The following is a 22,453-nucleotide window of genomic DNA, read 5'->3' as shown; positions in this document are numbered from 1 at the left end:
TAAATTAGGCACAGTAAGAGATGAACAATAACTACTAATAACATAGAACCACTGCACTGTATAATGTAATACAAGTGATGTGAATGTGATCTCTTTCTCAGAATATCTTACTGTGAGATACTTACACTTCTTGTGATGCTGTGAGATGACAAAGGTCTATGCGAGGTGAAGCGAGGTGAATCGTGTGGATATTGTGACACAGTGTTGGGCTACTGTTGACCTTCAGGTGACATGTCAGAAAGACAATCATCTGCTTCTGGACCAGGGTTGACTGTGGGTAACTGAGATCACGGGAAGTGAAACCGCAGATAATGGGGGACTACTGCTTTTTCACAATTTTCAACTCAGAGATCCTTATGCCGTGGGGTCACACACCAAACCCTTGTCAAAAATGTTGTGCCCTACAGAAACCCACTAAACAACAGTGTGGTGTGGGAGACAGGGGATGGGTTGAAGAGTTGGAGACCTGAGTTTCAATCCTGGCCAACTAGCAGCAAGACCTTCAATGAAAACCTCTTTGTGCTTTAGCTTCTTCTTTTTTTTTTTAAAGCTTTTTTTCTATAATGCAAGTGCAAGACTTCATAAGGTTGGCATGAAGATTAAGTGAAAAACATATACAAAAATGGCTGGCCCATAGTTACTGTAAAAAAATGCTATTTCCAATTATTCATTACTTCCCTTTCACATTCATTCATCTGGCAAGTGTTTATTGAACACATACTATGTCCTAGGCACTGGGATTACAGGAACTAACAAGATATGGAATTCAGTGTGGAACGAAGACACTGAACATGTAAATACCAGTGTCACATATGTTATAAAAGAAAAAAACAAAACAAAACAGGATGCCAGGGAGCAAATACTCAAGAGAGCTCACCTTGCCTGGGACCTCAGGTGACATTCCATGTTCAGGTCAAGGAACCATTAACTACTATTCACCTGATCTTTGTCAAGACTTGCCCTATCAGACTGGGCCTGGCTTTTTCAATTCTCAGACTTCACTGATCTTGCTCCTTCCCTGACTTCAAATAGTTGAATTTTTGTTCCATCCCTTCTCCCTCCCTGCACAGGATATAAATAAGTAGCCTAATGGCTTACCAGAGCTAGGAGCGATGATATCAGAGAGTGTACTGTGTAATGCAGTTTGCACAGGAAGGAACCACACAGTGTTAACAGAAGAACCACATGGAACCATAAACATTTACTGTTTGGCCTGACAATAAAAGAAAGTGGACATAACAAATTTCCAAAGTTCATGGGAATTCCAAAGTTTCAGTAGCCGTTAGAGACTGGGTGAAATGGGAAGTGAATCTAAATAAATAGAGCCTTTAAATCATTCTTGTTCTAACATTAAAACCAATAATAACAAAATCCTAAGGCTTCCATACAATACACCAAAGTTGAAATAACATGGTGATTCATTTCATAAATCCTTGTTGACAGGGATATTACAGAATTTATCTCAATCCTGCTCAGGGCAAATAAAAGACTAGACTTAAGATGTTTGATAATTAATATTAATTTTCAGTCTTGATTGGAAAGCCTTGTCTTCTCTCTTACTCCTCTCTTTCTTTTTTCAAGCAGGATAAAAAAGGGAAATGGACTTTTGTTTACTATGAATGTCTTATTTGTTATCAAAGGTATGCTTCTAAGCTCTTCTAAGCAGTAGGCTTAGAAAGCATAAAGAATGTAAAAATATCTTGAAAGAATTTAACACTTCATTAACCTTATACTTCTGACATAAAATGACCTCTCCCAGATAAGGTAATACCCTTCCATGCACTCAATAATTCTTGAAGTTTTTTTTTTTTTTTTTTTTTTTTTACATTTATTCATTTTTGAGAGACAGAGACAGAGCACAAGTTGGGGAGGGGCAGAGAGAGAGGGAGACACAGAATCCGAAGCAGGCTCCAGGCTCTGAGCTGTCAGCACAGAGGCTGACGCGGGGCTTGAACTCACAAACTGCGAGATCATGACCTGAGCCGAAGTCTGACACTTAACCGACTGAGTCACCCAGGTGTCCCATGCACTCAATAATTCTTACAGGTATTGCGTTCTTGATAAAGTATTAAGTATAAAGTTATAGGTTTCATGTTCTGGATTTTATACAGAGGCATGAAATATCTCCCCAAAAGGAAAGAACTTATCAGAAGGAATCACTGAAGCATAAGGTTGAAACTCCATTGTAAGAACTTCGAAAATCTGTATTTTCAGTGATACCTTTTAGAATCTAGAAATTGCTGGTTTTAAGGACGACCTTTCTTCTGGATGCTTCCAGTTGTTCACTGAATTTAAAAAGAAACAAAAGAACAAAGACTCTGGATTCCATCTGTACAGGGAACAGTGTGCTAGGCTCTTCCTTACATTACCTCATTTCAAAAAGCCCAAATGGGGTATTTTATTTTATTTTATTTATTTTTTAAATTTTTTAAATGTTTATTTATTTTTTAGAGAGAAAGCATGAGTGGGGGAGGAGCAGAGAGAGACACACACACACAGAATCAGAAGCAGGCTCCAGGCTCTGAGCTGTCAGCACAGAGCCCCAAGTGGGGCTCAAACTCATGAACCGTGAGATCATGACCTGAGCTGAAGTCAGATGTTTAACAGACTGAGCCACCCAGGTGCCCCCCGGATATTTTATTAAAATGCCAGCCTCTTGAAAACCTACCCAAAGAAATCATACTTTAATTTTTGGCATTTTGAAGGGACTCTAAATTTTTTTGCCATTGACCATCGGAGATCTCAAGCAGATTCTCTTTTTGGATAAGATGAGTTGATTCAAAAAATTAAAAAGATGTGCCACAAAGTGATAAACCGATGTTCAGTTGTCAACACATGCATTCAAACAAAAACACATTTAAGGGCTGCAAAATGATTATCAAAAATAAAGTCACAGTTGCGCCTGCATTTGTGTCTGAGCAGCAGATTCTAAAACCAGCTTCTCTCTGCCTACCTGTCCCTGTAAGGAGCATCACCAGTGTTCCTCATTCTCATGGAAACGTGACTCAAAACAAGAAGGAAAGACCACCTTTCCCAACAGCTGTCATTTGTTGTCTTAACCTCACATGGATCTCAAGAATATGTAAGGAAAAATTTAAAGGACGGTATTAAGGAAGACAAATTGTCTTCATGAAAAATGTAGCTGGAAACAACATCACATCCATCCATGGTGGGCATGTAAGTGTTGGCCTCTCAATCTGATGCTGTAGGAGGTGTGAAATGGAATACCAATTACACAGAATTCTAGGAGGGGTAACCAAAGCCTAGACTTATTTTTCATCTCTGCGATTTAGGAATTATTGTGGTATTACTAGAAGACCAGATTAACTATTTAGGTTGTAAAATAAGTTCTAGAAAGTGCTGCACATGTTGAATGGTAAACAATCACAATACGTGGCAAACAAGGGAAAGAGCTTTAAAAATGGAAAATGGATCTTTTTCACAGTCCATCACTAACAATTAAATATACATTTCCTTCAGTGAAAGAAACCCATGCCTTCATGGGGAGAAACATCATCCTAATCTTATGGAGTGATGGCTTGTTTTTCTCCTGTGGGGCAGTTGTGAAAGAAAGGTGACATGGATTGCCGAGCTAGATTTTAACTCACTGCCTAATTTTATCTCCTAGCTGAACTTATTATGGTGGCAATGATTATTAATAGTGAGTGCTTCAGGAGAGCCAACCGGGGGCCGGGTGCTGACTGGTAACTGCACATGGCGGACCCATGTAAGAATAGGACCTGGCACATGGAAGAAGGACTTGAGATTTTTTCCCCATGATTCATCCACTGCCATAGGAGCTGCCCACAAAATACCAAGGCAAACTGAGTTCAGCATGGGTTGAGTTTCGGTGCCACCTGGAATTTACGAGTTAATGTTATGAAGTCCATCCACAAAGGCTGCTCTATATCCTTTTATCTTATAGAGGATAATAGGCTGAAAAGGGAGGAAACGGAGGAGACCTCTCTAGGAGGCTGGCGAAGCAATTTTCTTTAAAGTAACGTTCAATGGCATGATGACTAGGTGCTTGCTGTGAGTAGAGGAAAAGAACAGAGAGAGGGTGAAACGAGAAGAAAAAGGAAACAACGCTATCACGGGGAAACTGTGCTCTGACAAAGGTACCTGGTGTCAAGGAAAAAGATGTCAGCTCATTGCCTGGGTCCCAAGGAAGGAAGCTTAAATGGGTTGGAAATAAGAGATGAAAGAAGTGGCCCAGCAGCTGGAAGTCAGAAAGAGGAAGCATTCCCCTTCCATTATCTGGCTAGGTCGATGAAGTATACATGACAAGAACTGAACATAGGGAATATGATGAGTCCACAGCATTGGCAGGGAACGGGGGGAGTTGGCAATTAATTCCCAGCTTTTTTATGACAATTGTACACAAAGTGTGCATTTTTCTAAGAAGAAGTCTACAGCTTTTAGATTCTCAGTCTCCTGGATTGTAAAACTCCATGGAGGGTAGGGACTGGAGTCGTTACTGAATCGCAGCTTCTAACACAGTATGTGTCCACAGCAGGACTCAATACATGCTCCTGAGTAAATCCATCAGTGAATTAGAAAATGTCCAATAAAGATTAGGAATCACTGGGTTAGAGGAAGAGTTCTATGTATAATTAGTATTTCAAGATTCAGAACTCAAGAACAGGTTGAAAAATGCTTTAAATCTGGCCAAAGAGAAAAATTGATAAAAACATTGAAAGTAGAGTTGAAAGCATTTGGAAGTAGATTATGTACACATACATGAATGAAAAATGGGGTTAAGCACACTGAATGGAAGCCAGGGTTGGGAAAAGGGAAATCATTTTGGCCAGCATGGCGATGCCCTTGGAGAACAAGGAATACAGGAAATCACCAAAACTTTAAGATATAAACAACATAAGGGAGTTAGATACTTTTTCTCCATGGCTTACTTAAAATGAGACAAAACTCAGAAAACAAATTGGGTTTAGTAACTCACACTGAGTTTATCTTAATTTGAAAATTAATGAGATAAGTCTCTGTGATAGATCCACTAAACTCACTGCCTATTTATTTCAATCACTTAAAAAATGTATAAAACATAAAAAAAAATCAAACCGGTAGATTTGGCTTTTTGTTTTATTTTACAGAAAATCTAAAGAGAAATCTCCATGCTATTGAAGTTTCTCTCTGCAAGCAAAATAAAAGATTTTAAAAAGCTATGGAAACCAATTTGACAATAAATTTCATATTAAAAAAAAGAATTTAAAAAGCAAAGAAAAGAGTTCTTATGATTTCTCATGGAATCTTTATGTCTCAGTATTTGCCTTTTGAAAACCAATCACAGTCCTGTCCCTTAATCTCATTATCCCTTACTGACAGTCTAATAATGCTTCCCATGTGCTCTCAGGAATGTATGAACAGCCCCATTACAGTCACAATTTTCTTAGCTACTCACCTCAAAATGCTGGGTATGTCTGCCGTCTTTTTCATTTTCTTTGCTACAAGTAACAGCAACAACAAAATATCATAAAAGGTCAATCTGTTTTAGAACAATGCTTTTCATCCATTGAAATTTATGACTTCATTCATTTTAAAAGGAAGCTGAGTGGCTCTAAATTAAATTCTGATAAAATTCGAAAACAAAATAAAACAAAAAAATCAAAATAAAACAAAACTAGAAATACAACAATGCATACAGTAGTCTTTAAGAGCACCATGGCAGATTTTCTATTCCAAGCATTTCCCATGCTACAAAATACTGTTGGTGAACATACAGTCTTTTAATTCTATTCTTTTTAGTTCTTTTAAGGCACACTGCATTAAGTGAAAAAAAAAAAAAAAGCTATTCATGCTCTTGTAAGCAATTTGAGGAGAAAATGCTAAAATTACCTTTCGTCGGACATCAGTTCAACATCATCAGGTCCAGCCCTCTCATGAGATGGTGTGGAGTTGAGGCTTTCCATATTCTGTAACAAAACATATTATTGGTTACCCAGTAAGAATGGTAAGAAACATGCAACAGAAGATCCTCCTTTATTTAAAATAGTAAAATCAGATAATATGCAGATATAAGCTAATTCAAGTCCTATTTCTATCTTTGTTAAAACCAGTAAAATTATGACAGTTTAGTAGATGCCACTTGCATAAAATTGGATGTTGAGTTTTATCATCCCCTTAATGAAGGTATCTGATACCATCATAGAAATGATCACTATATCCTATAATGTCCTTGTTAGGTATCATCCATATCTTAGAGCTAACCATAGCAAAACCCAGACTGTCAGAACATCAGGGTGGCAGCATTTGAATTAGAACTAAGGAGGGGCGCCTAGGTGGCTCAGTCAGTTGAGTGTCCAGCTTTGACTCAGGTCATCATCACATGGTTTGTGAGTTTAAGCCCTGCATTGGGCTCTGCACTGATAGTGTGGAGCCTGCTTGGGATTTTCTCTCTCTTTCTCTCCCTCTCTCTGCCCCTTCCCCACTTGTGCTTTTTCTTTCAAAATAAATAAATAAACAAGAAAAAAAGAAAAAGAAAAAGAACTAGAACTGGGGAATCTGACCCTGAATCTAATCAGAAACCAACGTAACATTCATTGTTCATTTAACATATTTTCAGTATAAACTGCAAATATAAAGTGGGAAAACACATAGCTAAACTGTAAACTATCCATAAAAAGAAATGGCGTAAAGAACCTTTGTTTCTGTGATATTTAATATTAATCTTTATATCAGCTAAGATGGGAAAAATATAAACAGGAAATTTACTTTGAATAGCATGTATTTCAGGCTAGCCAAGAGGGCTTTAATACTTATCGGGAGGCATATCTGTAAGGTTTTTTGACTGCCTCTGTGAATGTGGCCAAAGCTTTCTAAATACAATTCAGGCAACTGAGCACATAATAAGTAAGCCATCCCCATGAAGGAAGATTACAAATAAGCAAATGAGAACACATTTACATTCACTAAACTGAAAAAAAAAAAAATACCTGCCTTGGAGATCTGAACTTGAATTTCACTGAACTCACAGATTCGTATCTGCATTAAAAAGACATTAAGCACAACCCACCTATTGTGTATCATTAGAATAATAATATTGAAGCAACATGTGTTCATCTACATATTTATAGTCTTCCATCATGAAAAACCCTTCACAAAGTAAATCTGACTAAGGTTCACAATAATCTGATGAAATTGACATATATAAAAATCTTTACAAAATAAACACATAATTGGAGTAGAAAACTAATCTTTGGCTCGGTAAATGAATGAATTATTTTCCATTTACCTTGGTTTGACCCACTTACCTGGAATTTGTAAAGTTTAAAACCCTGGGCTCCATCAAACAGTAGAAACAAAGGGAGACACAGTAAGTATAACATGATAGAATGGTGACTCTGGAGTCAGAATGTTTGGGTTTGAATCCTAGCTCTATCATTTACCAACTGTTATGATCCTACCTGACCTTCAATTTCCTCTTCTGAAAAATGGAGATCACAAGACTTAATATAGGTGGTCATGAAGATTAAAGCAGATAACAGATGTATAAGCACTAGAATAATACCAGTACATTTAAAGGATATTAGGTATTGTTGTTGATGCCATGATTATTATTTCTGAAACTGTGAGATCCACCTCCCCTAAAATATTTTACTATTATTTCTCCAGTTAAGGAAATGTCCCCAGGAACTGGAGTGTTTGTGTCTTCCATTACTAAACATCAATTTAGACACTTAGATAATTTACACAGTTGATTTGAGAATCGATCTGACAAATGAAAATTATGACAAAATTCAATTATATATTTAGAAGAGGCCTCTCTAAAATGGCTCTCCTTGAAGCAAAGCATAATTGCTCTTATTACCCAAATGTGATCTTCCTGAAAAACAAGAGATATATCTATGACAGACAATCTTTGTTTGTTCTCATTGGTAATCTTTAATAGATTATCAAAATCTTTAGTGTAAGATCTTGGGCAACAGTATTAGGTTTTCCTAAAGTTATGGAACATGAATTCCTAGGGAAAGTACAACCTTCTACCCTCAGATAATTTTAGAACTGTGTCAATGAAATACATTTTTTAATTATATGCGAATGACTATTTCTGAATAAATAAAAATCTTCACATTACGGCTAAGAAATATTCAGAAAGAGAACAGAAAATAAGCTATAATATTATATGAATTTAAAGATACTTCAGTAAGATGCTACAAGATTTTTTTTCTAAATAGAAAGAACCAAGATATAATTGATTATAGATTTTGAGAATTATAGAAAAAAGATAGCTATGTTAATAATGGAAAGCTTTGCAAAAAACGGTTGTAAAATGTGTGAAAGTCTAGCTGTTCTCCAGGGTTAAAATAAGTAAGCAATAACTTCAACTCCCTCCCCGACCCCACTTTTAAAACATGTTTGATCCCTATGTTTGAGAACTCCCCAAGGATTTGAGTTTTTATAGATGTAATAGACAAAGGGTGACTTTCAAAACTGTTCTATATTCCTAAGACTTTATGACAATTCCAACTTTCATGTTGTCTACACGTTTGAAACTGTTGAATATTCATGAGCTGCTTTCACTTAAAGCAGCAAGCGAGCACCCAGTGTTCCTTTGCCAAGGCAGCTGGGTTGCCCCTATACCTTTTGGGAACAGGAACATGTGAAGAATGTGTTACAACTGGCAATCTACCTCAATTTTTTTCAGAATGAAACAACAGTAGTAAAGATCTCTGAATACAGTAACAAAAGTACCTATTTCCATGGGCACAAAACATGTTATAAATTCTAACTTCCATTTTTTGCCTAAGGTTTAGGAAGGAAAGATAAAGAAATAGATCAGCAATTCCTCCACTTCAGTGAGATGAGAAAAGAGGAAACAGAATGTGTAGGTTAAAATAACAGGTGAATTAGAAGACTTCCATTGTATGAGAAGTATGCTACTGGACTTTCGAATGTTCTGCAGTTGTTAATAGTATTTGTCTTATGAAAAAATACTGACTCCATGCCTTCTGAAGATTTTGAACTGTTTTATGTCCCAAACACTTCTCTAGGTGTGGTAAAAGAGTGGTTCATTAATGTTTTCATTTATTAAAGGTTAAAGTAATAAAACTCTTTAAAAATGTTTTATTGCATTCATTTTTATTTTAATTGGTCTTCTAAACTTAGGCTCTTTTAAATAGGTCATTTTAAGAAATAGCAAAGAACAGATTATGGCTTTAAGTATAAATTAATGAAACTGCTTCTTGAACTGTATTAAAAAAAACAGATAAAGCTTAGTCTACAATCCATAAAATTCTGCTTCATTTAAGGCTTACCAGTGACTTTCAAAACACACATATCTGCTATGATATAATTTATTTGGACAGTTTTTACGTGTCAGAAGGAAGTGAATTTTAAGAACCACCTTCCTTAATTATAAAAATATCCTGAAATCTAAAAAGAGCAAAAGCCATGAAAAAATTAGCCTGAGACTGTGGAATTTATTTTCAATTCTTCCCCTTGGCCCCCCTCTCTGTTTTGGCATTAAAAGCTAGACTCAAAACCTGTTTGACCACTGAAGCACTTGAAAACACTTGGAGCAAAGACAAATTTGTCTTCTAGAACTGTAAAATGCTGACAAAGCCTTTATAGAAGACACTGAAAAAAAATGCCTTCTCTCAATATACAAACAGCTCAGTCTGAAGGCTGCAGAGAACACTGCTAGTCAAAATAGGTTCATTATTCTAACCTTGAGCTCTCAGAGAAGGAGAATATTTGATATGTTCTTATAACGAAGGATTAATGTGGATTTGAATTTCTTTTTGTACATTTTATGTTTTCTTGCAGAAAACCGTATAACTTAATCCATATTTAAAAAGAACTACTGGTAGGGTACGAGAATGCCGATAGAAGAGTTTGCTAGCTATCCACCAAAATCCACTCTACTTTCCTTCCACAGAAATAAGTAGCCCCAGGCCCAGTAACATTTCCTGGCCTCTCTTGCAATGAGATATGGCCATGTGATTAACTCCTCTCCTATAGGCTGTGTGAGGCAACGTGTGTGGCTTCCAGGCCTGGCTGATAAACTACCCCGGCAGGTACATTCCTCGATGCTCATGATGTCCTTCTGTGAGTTGGAATGGAGACGAAAACCACCGTAGTGTGCTGGAAGCTACTTGAAGAAGAGGGAGACAGTTGGCCTGGTCTCGAAAAACTGTATGGACCAAGTCCTCCACTTCTCCCCCTGGCTCTCAACTCCTGTTTTAGGTGGTTATGGGAGAAAGAACATTTACTGTGTTCAAGACTTTGCATTTTGGGCCTTTTGTGACACAAGTTACCCTTAAAAATATGGCACCCATTCATGCACTCGTTTTTTTCAACACATGATTTTGGTAAGTGCTGAACTCTGCTAGGCATTGGGGTGCAATGGTAAATGGGGAACCAGACAGACACTGGTCCTTGCCATCACGGCTTCTGTATTAAGTTCTTGCTCCAACTGTGGTTTGTTACACTCTTAATATTTTTCATTTCTAGATAGGTTCTTTCTGAATGATAATATTGGCAAATCAAAATTCAAAGTGGCTAGCATATTCTTTCCTTATTCAATAGTATGTACAGGAAAGAAATACTAGATGTGTATAAACATGGTGAGATTGAAAAGTCAGAAGGGTATTTATGTTTCTTAGGTGAAAGGTAGCTTGTGGCTAGGACACAGGGGCAGACCTTTAGCGTAATGTAAAGGAGGCAGTGGGGCAAACCATTCAAGTGTCTGATGAAACAGTCTTTAGGTCAAAGTAAGTTACAATCAAACCCCTCCACCCACCCACTAGGTTCCACCCTCTATCAATTACTCAAGAACACTGATTCTGCAATGGATCCCCTTCTCTTGCAAATCAATTCCCTTCTCTATTGACTTATCTTACACAAATACTCTGCGATATCACTGCCTTTTAAATACTCTCTCTTGATCTTGCATTGTCTCTGATTCTGCCGCTTCATTTTTCCTCACTCCTAGAGAGCCACATGTGTTCAAAGACTTTCTACACTTGCAGTACCCAATTCATTTCCTCTGATTCTTTCTTGAAACCGACCAACTGGATGGTTTCTTCTTTCCTCCCACCTAAATCTACCATAAAGGCAGATGTGGGTATCGCACTATTCCAATTTCTCTCCTCTGATTTGTTGCTGACTAAAATCCAGTAAGGCTCTTGCCCCGTGCTTGTACTGAAGATTGCTAGTTGCTCCTTCCTAATCTTTTTTGCCTATACCTTCTCACCTGCCTACAAATGTTGGTATGTCCCAGAGTACAGTCATTGGAGCCCTTCTTTTTGCTTGTTCCCTACGTGCCAGCACAGACCATCCCAAGGCTTTAAATGCCAACTGGTGCCAAGGATTTCCAAACTTATCTTCCAAAGACTTCCAAACTTCATCTCTCCGCTGAGCTCCAGATTCACACACCTAACTGCTTACTTGACTTCTTTACTAATGAGCATCTCAAGCTCAACATATCTGAATGCAACTTTTGGTTTTTCCCTCTGAATTTGCCCCTCCAATATTATTCTCCATCTTTCCAGTTACTCTAAAGGTCTTGGAGTCATCCCGCACCCACCTCTTTCTTCACATCCACATCCAATCTATTAGAAAATCCTCTTTATTCCCTCAAAATACATCCATAGTCTGACCTCTTCCTGCCACTTAATGGCTATCATCCTGGCCTAAATTGTCATCAATTCTTGCTTAGATTACGTCAATTATTTTGCTTTAGTGTTTGTTCATCCCTTACCACCTCTGCGCTATTCTTAACACAGTTGCTAGAGCGATTCTTTCAAAAGGTATATCAGAAAATTATTTTCTTCTTTTTAATCTTCTAGTGGCTCCTCATCTCACTCCAGATAAATCCCAAAGACCTAAAAACAGCTATAAAGGCTTAAGTGATCAGTACCCTTGCTACATCTCTGACCTCACTGCTTATAATGCTCCTTCCTCAACCCTGTTCCAACCACAGCAACCTCTTGCTTATCCTCAAATAGGCGAAGCCTGCTGCCCCCTCTCCCCTCTCCTCACCTGATGGCTCACTCTCTCACCTCTTGCAGGTCCCTGCACAAATCTTCTTAGTGAGCCTGACCGGGGTATCTTCTGTATATCAGTCCTTCACCCCACACCACTTCCTGTCGTCTCTGCCCACTGCATTTTTTTCCACAGCATGTACTGCCATCTGACTATATATTTTCTTGTTTCTTATTTGATCCTATAAGAATGTGAACTTCAGGATGGCTGTGAGTGTATCTGTTTTGACAACTTCTGTGTCTTTAGCTCCTCAAAGAGTGCTTGTTATACAGTTAGTTGTTGTATAGTTGAAGGAATGAATAACTTTAAATCAGTGGTTCACAATGTGGGGCTTTTTTACATTACATTGACACTACCCAGAGAATCACTGTCATGTAGTTTGTGACAGGAATTAGTGCACGGAAAACAAGGGTTGAAAATTGCTGCATTAGGTATGACTGTTTTGCAGGGGGCAGGTAAGACAGCCTGGGGACAGGAGAGGGTGGCGGTATGCAGACATGTCAGGTGACTGTTTTGATATTCCAGGGCAATTATAACAAGGGCCTCAGTGATGTAATGGCAATACAAAGGGACAAGGGGGTCCTTCATACCATTTTTAAAGTAGAGTCCACTAAATTTGACAACTGACTTAAAAGCTGGAAGAGGGGCTGGGGGCAAACAAAAGGACCAAGAAGATGTTGACTGATGAAATCAGATGGGTAGCCTGGTGAAAAAGAGATCCAGGAGGAAAAGACAATGAATTCGGTTTTAACATGCTCACTTTCTAAGGTGGACTGCAGAGAGCTTCAATCAAATGTTGACTTGGCAGTCATTGGTAGAGAGGTGCATTTGACACCATGTGAGTGGCAAAGCTCTCAAGCAAAGATGGAAAAGAGAAATGAGACAAAACTTGGGAGCATCTACATTCACCTATGCTTTATGGAGGCTGAGCCAGTGAAAGAGATGACGCAGAAGAAAGTCATCATGATCACAGGACACAGGAGAGGTGTCACCAAGGCGAAGAGGGAGAGGGTTCTGAGAAAAAGGGAAGAAGTATCAAGCCCACAAGGGCTTGAGGAGTCAAGGACCAAGAGAATGTCAGAGCACAGGGGTCTTAGAAGAGCAGTTCCAATTCCATGTCCAGACAGCGACAGGGAGAAAGCAGGTTTCCCAGAGAAGTGGGCGTAGATTCTGGGTTACTGGGATTGAACAAGCAAGTGTGAGAAGCAAGATTGAGAACAAGGAAGTGCAGACTGTTCAAAATGTTGGATAGCAAGTGAAGGAAAAGAGACTGGTCATTAGAATCTAGGGAGCAGAAAGGAACTTACGTGTGAACAGTGTTCAGTTTTCTCTATTCTTTAGCACATTTAGTTGCATTTAAATCTCACAAAAAAAAAAACCACAGTGAAGCATTAACAGTCCCACTTTACGGATAAAGTAACTGAGGCTAAATAACATGCCCACTTGCCATAGATATTAAGTGATAAAGTTGAAACTGAAAACTGAGGTCTGACTGCAAGAGCTATGCTCTTTCCTTGAACCCTGCCTGTGATTTCAGAGGGTGCACAAGGCATTAAACAGATATTGTTTATAAATAAGAGAGCTGCTAGACTATGTTTTCAGTTTTTGTACATAAATGTGATGCTTACTCTATATTTTATAGAATTAGTATACTCATATGAGGAACATCTGAAAAACAGAGCATGCACTAACAGCCGCTCTTTTTTTTTTTTTTTCCTGAGGAGGCTTCACGTCCAGTGTGAGGTCCAACAGGAGCTCGAACTCATGACTGTGAGACCAAGACCGGAGCTGAGATCAAGAGTTGGACTCTTAACTGACTGAGCCACCCACGCGCCCCTTGAGTGACAGCTACTTCTAATACTGCTACCACCACCATGATATTATCAATTACTTTAGGCTTACTTCCTTTCAGTCTTTTTTCCTGGGAATGAACATTTTTATATACATTTGTACACACACACGAGATACATACATATACACACATACAAATATGTACACATATATGATACATACATTTATAGACATACATACATAAAAATGTACAGAGACATATATACATATATAAATGCACACTTCATAACCCACTTTTAATATTGAAGGATATAGTAGACTCTCAGCGCCACCACTTGTATGTGACCTTGGAGATGTTATTTAATCTCTTCTGCCTCATTTCCCTCATGTTTAGAATGAGAATACTACTACTACTACTACTACTACTACTAAATCTGCCTTATGGATAATTGGGAGTACTAGAATTGATAATATATACAAAGCACTTAAAATATAACTTGTCAATGTTTTTTATTTTATTACATGGTCTTCCAAATAATAATTTTACTGAACTGACATCCACATTACTAATCTGATCTCGTACTTTTAAGCATTTAGATTGCTTCTAATTTTCCATGATTATAGAAAGCCTTGCAGTGAGCAAATTAATACTCACGGTCTTTTCCATATTTAAGTAGAACTGAGTGGCAGAAGTATGATTACTGGATAAAATGCATGACTGAGTTATGGGCTTTTGATTCAAGCTGTTAAATTGCACCCAGAAGAGGAAGCTTTTAGAGGTGGATGCTTTTTCTAGGCCAACAGAAATGAGCCAGTGGACAGGAAGCCATGAAAACCGTGTGAGTCTTGTACCCCAATGTTCATAGCAGCACTCTCAACAATAGCCAAATTATGGAAAGAGCCTAAATGTCCATCAACTGATGAATGGATAAAGAAATTGTGGTTTATATACACTATGGAATACTACATGGCAATGAGAAAAAATGAAATATGGCCTTTTGTAGCAACGTGGATGGAACTGGAGAGTGTGATGCTAAGTGAAATAAGCCATACAGAGAAAGACAGATACCATATGGTTTCACTCTTATGTGGATCCTGAGAAACTTAACAGGAACCCATGGGGGAGGGGAAGGAAAAAAAAAAAAAGGTTAGAGTGGGAGAGAGCCAAAGCATAAGAGACTGTTGAGAACTGAGAGCAAACTGAGGGTTGATGGGGGGTGAGAGGGAGGAGAGGGTGGGTGATGGGTATTGAGGAGGGCACCTTTTGGGATGAGCACTGGGTGTTGTATGGAAACCAATTTGACAATAAATTTCATATATAAATAAAAAAAATAAATTGTTAAGAAATGTTAAAAAAAAAAAAGAAAACCGTGTGAGTGAGTGTATGTGTATGTTTGTACATGTACATGGGGGTGGGGTGGGGAGATGGAGGTAGAAAACAGAATTTACACGGACACTTCTTGAGTTAGAAGGTAACCTCAGAAATTAGAAAAGCCATGTTATCATTTGAGCAGGTGAGAAAATAAAATGAGTGAAGTTTTTAGAGATGTTTTGAAGCAGGAGGGAAGCTGCTGAAACACAAGCTGGGTGTCCTAGTTCTTCCAAGTAAATGAGGAGACAAGGTTTTGCTCTGAGAATGACTGAAGGGCACAGGCATGAGCTAGGAGTTTAAAGGAGGAGGAAAAGCTTGGGACCGTGGCAATAATTAGAGATAAGGCAGAACACTCTAATGTCACTCACTACCACTAATTTTTAAGCTCTGAATTCTCTGTAGCCTCTTGGTTCCTGCTGGTCATGACTGTCTCAAGAGGTGACAGGGCAAAGGCAAAGTGCCCAGCCAGTTCCCACCTCAGAGGTTCCAGATGTGCAAGATGCTTTTTTTTTTTTGTCTACAGCATATTCTCCTTGGTTGTGTTGTGGGCTGGTGTGATCAGTGTGAAATTATCACTCGCTGTGTTCAGGTCCTCTCCTCTCATTTACTCTGGAAAATGGCTTTTGCTCCTATCTCTTCAACAAAACCACTCTTATTCAGTGATCTCCACCTTGCTAACTCCAGTGGTCAAACGTGCAGTCTTCTACTTGACCCACCGTCTGACCTTCTCTCTTCTTTGAGATACTGGGTTCACCTGGCTTCGAAGGCATCAAATTCACCTTGTCTGTCTTCTACTTTGCTAGTCTCTTAAGTCTCCTCTCCTGGTACCTTCTCATCTCTCTATCCTCTAAAGGTTGGTGTGTCTCATGGCTCACAGCCCCTGAGGTGACTTTTCGTTTCTGTCCACACTCACTCCCTTGGTCTTTCAAAATACACCCAGAATCTATCCACCACATCACGATGACTGCGATGCACCACTCTAGGAGGAACTGTTCACATTTTAGTCTATGGGAACAGTGCCTCTAGAGTAGTGCATCATACAATCTGCAAGGAAATACATGCTGACTCTGGTATCACCTTGTTCAAACCATCATCATCTTAACTCCAGATTATTGCAATAGCCTCTTAACTGCGGTTCTTCTTTCTGCCATTGCCTGCTTACTGTCTATTCTCAACATAGCAGTTGCTTCAAATTTCAGTAAGTCAGATCACTATTCTACTTAGAACCCTCAAATGGATTCTCATCTCATCCATATTAAAGGCAGAGTTCTCACAATGATCCATGAGGCCCTACTTCATCTGCCCACTTTCTCCCATTACCTCTTTAACTTTGCTCACTCTCCTCCAATCACAACGGTACCTTTTTGTTTTTTTGAACATTCCAGATAAATGATTGTCTCAGGGCCTTTGCACCTACTAGGATAGTATGGCTTGCTTCCTCACTTTCTCTAAGTCTTTACACTCAAATGTCAAATTCTTGGGAGATCTTCTCAGATCACTCCATTTAAAATTGCATCGCTTGCTCCCTCACAATTCCTGTCACCATTTCCAGCTCTATGTTTCTTCCTAGTAGTTATCACTATCTGACGTATTTTGTGTTTTACTTACTTATCTTGATTATTGTCTGTTCCCCCTACTAGAATGTAAACTCCATGAGGACAGTAACTTTTGCCTGTTTTTCTCACTGCTGTATCCCCAGGATCTGAAATATTTCCTGGCACATAAAGGCATATAATTATGTATGCATTTCTCCCCTCTCCCACCCAGTTTAGAAATAAATGTTTACTCAGGGTGTAAAGCACGTGAAATGGAGCAGGAAAAGGTTTGGGGGGAGATTTGGGAAAAGTAAACCTAGAAGGTTAAAAGTAAGTGACAAGTTAAGATGCACAACTTAACTTTTAGGATGGAGACTAAAGACTTGCTATGTTCCCTGGCTATTTGCTTTGTGGTTACCTGTGAAGATCAGATTTAAAAATTCATGGCATATGACAGTTAGAAAAGCTCTTAGACAGCACCTTTACTTTCTACGTGGAAGTTTTGTTGGCAGGGTTTTCAATTATTCACTGCAAAAAGACATGGTCCACTTGGCTCACTTATGTTAATACATGACATTCACAATCCTGGAATGAGGAAACTGGCAACTAACATGGGGGCAAACCCTTTCACCTAAAAAGACCAAGATGGCATTGGGCTCTCCCATTCAAATGTTTTTAAGCAAAGAATATGTCTATAGTTATTATATCAATCAAACACAGATTCTAAGGAATAAATGTACTTTTTCATTTTTATTAGCTATCACCACCATGCTAATTTAAGACATTATTCCTTGTGGAAAAGAAATATTCATGGCTTCAGTTCACGTAAAAAGGGACTGAAATAGAGTACATTCTTTCCAATGAAGTGTTGGACTTTTAGTCATTGTAATCTCTTTGGCAGATAAGCAAATTGTGGGCCAAATAAAGAGCTAATGAAATTAGCACCATTTATTTTACTTAAAAATTTACTTTTCCCCTATGCAAGAATTAAGCTAATGCTAAAAACATTTAATATGTATAATGGTTCCAAAGCTTACATTCGTTATTTGGAGTGTATCAGAAATGGACCTGAGGTGGGTGATTGTTTCTGTCCCTTCTAGCTGGTCACTATTACTTCTAGAAACAGAGCATCAAGACATTTGGAGGGGAAAAAAGAAATTAACATGTTTCCCTGAATTTGCCTTTATGTATATTTTATTTAGGGCAAAATTGGGAATCTTCTCTGAGCACATGCATAAATTGACAATGGAAAAGAGGTGGCCCATATTAGTAAATGTATGAAAAACCCAGCATGGAGCTAAAAGCTGGTCAGAGATAAAATAGATCAGAGTATTTACACATTGCATGGTAAAAGCAGACATTACGTAATTTATTATGGGGACTCCAGCTCATGTTATATTATAAATTTTATCTTCAGTTTTTATTGTTGTTGTTAAATTTTTAAAAACTAGATGGACTAAGAAGACACACTTTGGTTCTCACTTTTCAGAGAAACTGAAGCATATACAGAAAAGGATGATGTATACTAATAGTATACAATAACTTGTAATAACTTATATATCAAATCAATAATCTAGGGTTCAATTCTGAGGTAACTGTGTAAGAGGCTGATCTTTTTTTTTGTTTGTTTGTTTTTGTTTCTGGTTAATTTGGAAGAAAATAGTTTGTAGAGTATAGGTTTAAACTAAATTTCTGAACACAGAGATTTTTGTACACAAAGACAGTTGACCCTCTTTCTCTATGTAGTTTTCTTTCACTTGGCTTTAAGTTTATTAATTTTTTTAAATAGTCATATATTTAAGAACAAACAGAATGGGGGGAAATAAAAAGGCTTTATTGGCAATATTTCAAAAATAAAATTTAAAAATGCTCCAAAGAATGAGATACAAATCAGGCCAATTTAAATAAATAGTAAGTGTTCTGTCTTTGTTTCTTTTGGTAGAATATAATTTTTCTTGGCTTTGATTTTAATATTAAAAAGAAATATAAGTGTGCATATTTAGTAGCTCTAAGGTCTTCACAACTCATATCCTATAGTCCTATAAGCTCATGATTGGAATTATTATTATTATTATTATTTTACATAGCAAAGAAAAGAGATGTGGTATTTCCTAACTGGCTACAAGTAAAAATTTTACAGAATTTTCACTTACCACAAGACCATCTTGATTTTCATTGAGTTCAGAGAGTTTGGAACTGGATTTCTGACGTTTAGGTTTGCCCCTTTCTCCAACACAACCAGAAGTATTTTCATACAACTTTTCCACTTCCTGAGCACTCAAAATACAATCTTCAAGGCTGCTGAACCCAGAAGGAATATTTTCTTTGTCGATAAGTCCCCTTGAAATTAAAAGAAAAACAAAAAACCTTGATTTTATTTTAAAAGGTAAAAGGGACATTTTAATGACACTGTCACTGCATCACATGGGAAATCAGGAGGGTGCCCAGAAATTCCATTTTGCCTCTTTGATCAAAATCTGAGCACAGTGCTACTCCTGAGACCAACTGGTGCCAAATAAATCACATTAAAAGAGAAATTATTCCTAGAGGCAAATTGGCAGGGACTGTGTTTCTACCAATGAACAACTTTTGTATTTGTACCAAAAGTAATTTGTATTCAAACAGAGAGAACAGTGCAAGCTTACAAAAAATCTTCCCATTATTAATAAATTACACCCCCCCACATACACATTTTATAATCCAATGTGTGAAGAAAAATCTGAAAAGGAAATATGTGTCTTTTTCTCTAGAATGGGACATGCTGATTTTTCCAAATGACGAAGACATTTCAGCATAGTAGAAAAGCATGAGTAACAGAATCCAACTGCATTTGATAGTCTTGGTAGAAATAGTATAAGTTTATAAAAACTACAGAATACACAATATTAAAAAAAAATTTTTATGTTTATTTATTTTTGAGAGAGACAGAGTGTGAGCCGAGAGAGGGGCAGAGAGAGAGGGAGACTCGGAATCTGAAATAGGCTCAGCTTAGAGTCTGACGCGGGGCTCGAACTCACGAGCTGTGAGATCATGACCTGAAGTCAGGGGCTCAAGTGACTGAGCCACCCAGACGCCCCCGGAATACAAAACATCTTAAGTTAAATATGGATTTATTACTTATCAGTACAAAGTTTCATGATTTAGTTTTAGCTTCATGACTTAGTTTTAGAAGTAGATATGAATGCCGTAACTATAGAATTTAATTCACTTGGGGCGCCTGGGTGGCGCAGTCGGTTAAGCGTCCGACTTCAGCCAGGTCACGATCTCGCGGTCCGTGAGTTCGAGCCCCGCGTCAGGCTCTGGGCTGATGGCTCAGAGCCTGGAGCCTGTTTCCAATTCTGTGTCTCCCTCTCTCTCTGCCCCTCCCCCGTTCATGCTCTGTCTCTCTCTATCCCAAAAATAAATAAACGTTGAAAAAAAAAATTTAGAATTTAATTCACTTAATATTACTGAAACAATGAGTATCTTAAACATTCCCTCAAGGAGTTTTCACAAAATTAAATTACTTAGCAAATTATTTGTCTTTTACTACATCATGGAACAAATTAAGCCATCAGTATAGTGTCATGGCTTGCCAAAGTACAAATGAATGAGATCTCTCCCTTATTGTATGACTAAATTAAGGTAACTCCCTACTACTCATGGAAATACATGAGCTCTAAAGAGCAAAATTGATGACTACATTTTACCATCAGTTCAACCAGATCCCAAAAAGAAAGATAATGTTAAATATTTATTCTGCAATCTAAATTCATATCCTGTTTTAGATGAGCTTATCATGGAGGCAAAATTATGAATTAAATATTATACTATCTTAGACTATCTTGGTGATTTTTAGCACTCCACATTTAATTTAGTCTTATTTTATACAACTTTTAATGTAAAAACATATAGACTTAGTAAAAGTATATAAAAGATTGATGCAACAGTTATTAGAAATATCCTAAACATAAAATAACAGAAGGCATGAGAAAGCTGATAGGGGCTAACATGCTGGCACATATACTCATGCAAACACTCTTAAATCTTCCCCCTTCATGTGCTGAGAGAGGTGCCTTTTATGGATAGTTGGATGAGTTTGGTATCAACTTCAAAAATAGTTGTTTTACTATATAAAATCTGTCTAATCGCTCTTCTGATTTCCTCTAACTCCTGGGGTATACATCCTACTATTATTTTTTTAGTGGGGGTGGGGGTTTATGTTTGAAAGCTCTTAGGACAGAATTGTTTACCCCCAAATTCCTATGTTGAAGCCCTAACCGACAACGTGACTGTTTTGGAGACAGGGACTTTACAGAGGTAATTAAGGCTCACTGAGGCTATAAGGGTGGGGCTCTACTCCGTTAGAACTGGTGTTATTATAAGAAAAGGAGGAGACACCAGGAAAGCATGCACACAGAAGAAAGGCCATGGGAGGACACAGAGAAGGCACTGTCTGCAAATCGAAGAGAGAAGTCTCTCATCAGAAACCAACCCCATCTGCACCTTGATCTTGGACTTCCAGCCTCCAGAACGGTGAGGAAATAAATCCCTATTGTTTAAGTCCCCCAGGTAGTACTTTGTGAAGGTAGCCCCAGCAGGCTAATACAAAAGCTAAAAACTAGTTTTAGAAATTAAAACACAAAGTTTATTTTATAATCTTTTTGAATAGTGAATAAATGACTGGAATAAGTCCTGTCAAAATAAATATATGAAAATCTGTTCAGTGTGTTCATGTGGAAATCCTGTTCTCTTCAAAAAAAAAAAAAAAAAAAAAAAAAAAAGGTCTCTGAGTCAACACCTTTCAGCCACAGTACAAATGTGACTGTGAGAGAACTGGAATACAATTCCTGACTGCAACATTCGGACAGCTTTCAATCATACTGGACATCACTGAGATTTGACCTGAACTCAAATCTCTGCGGCTTCTCACTTCATCTAGAGTTTCTCCCTCACCCCTACATGCACACTTAATGTTCTAGTAATACCTAACTATTTATCGTTCCTCTAATAGTACAGCATAATTTTTTTCTTTTACTTTGAACTAGGAATTTAATATAATATTTGTAACAAAGAAATCTGTATATACATTTCCAGTTTATTGTGTATTGGACAGTTGAAACCACTTTAACTTAAATTACGCTTTGCCTTTTAGAAAGTATTTATTATAAAATTTTCACACACATAGAAAAGAAGAGAGACTCACAACGAACTTCCATATACCCCTCACCAAGAGTCAACATTTCCATGCATCTGGCAGATGGCAAGCTTTTTAATAAATGAATTAAACTGAAACCTTTCACATAATGAACATGTTCCTTAAACCTTGGTATTTTTATGGTAGCAAATAATAACATAAACCTGACGTTTCCTTTTAAATTTAAACAATAAATAATTAGCATTAAAATGAAATATTTACAGTCTATCTTTTGTATTTGTTTAAACAATGTCACAATGACTTTAGTATAGACTTTATTGGCTCTTTAATCTCATCCTGAAATATGGTCATCACTGGCTTTAAGGATATATTTTTTTAATTGGTTGCAGCTCTAAGTTGTTAGGAGGCCAAACAATAGACAAAAATATAATGAGTTTGTATATTTAAGAACTTTTTTTCTTTTTCTTTTTTTTTTTTTTTTTGAGGGGGAGAGGGGCAGAAGGAGAAGGAGAGAAAGAATCTCAAGCCGGCTCCATGCTCAGCACAGAGCCTAATGCGGGGCTCGATCTCACAACCATGAGATCATGATCTGAGCCAAAGCCAAGAGTCAGACGTTTA

General features: G+C 37.6%; 1 protein-coding gene across 7 annotated transcripts in view; it reads right to left on the bottom strand.

Moving 5' to 3' along the window:
- Positions 1–22,453, bottom strand: part of FAM13A (family with sequence similarity 13 member A) — a 183,515-nt gene that overhangs the window by 46,058 nt on the left and 115,004 nt on the right. For all 7 annotated transcript variants that reach the window (XM_040478471.1, XM_040478466.1, XM_040478470.1 and 4 more), the window contains 3 exons: positions 18,852–19,038; positions 5,851–5,927; positions 5,417–5,459 (listed from right to left, as the gene is read on the bottom strand). In XM_040478471.1, the coding sequence (XP_040334405.1) occupies positions 5,417–5,459; positions 5,851–5,927; positions 18,852–19,038 (307 nt within the window). The remainder of the gene's footprint in view (positions 1–5,416; positions 5,460–5,850; positions 5,928–18,851; positions 19,039–22,453) is intronic.

Source organism: Herpailurus yagouaroundi, unplaced genomic scaffold, assembly GCF_014898765.1.
Source record: "Herpailurus yagouaroundi ecotype Mexico unplaced genomic scaffold, PumYag 28, whole genome shotgun sequence".
Taxonomy (NCBI): Eukaryota; Metazoa; Chordata; class Mammalia; order Carnivora; family Felidae; genus Herpailurus; species Herpailurus yagouaroundi.
The sequence above is the reverse complement of the archived record's forward strand: the minus strand, read 5'-3'. Positions and strand labels throughout refer to the sequence as shown.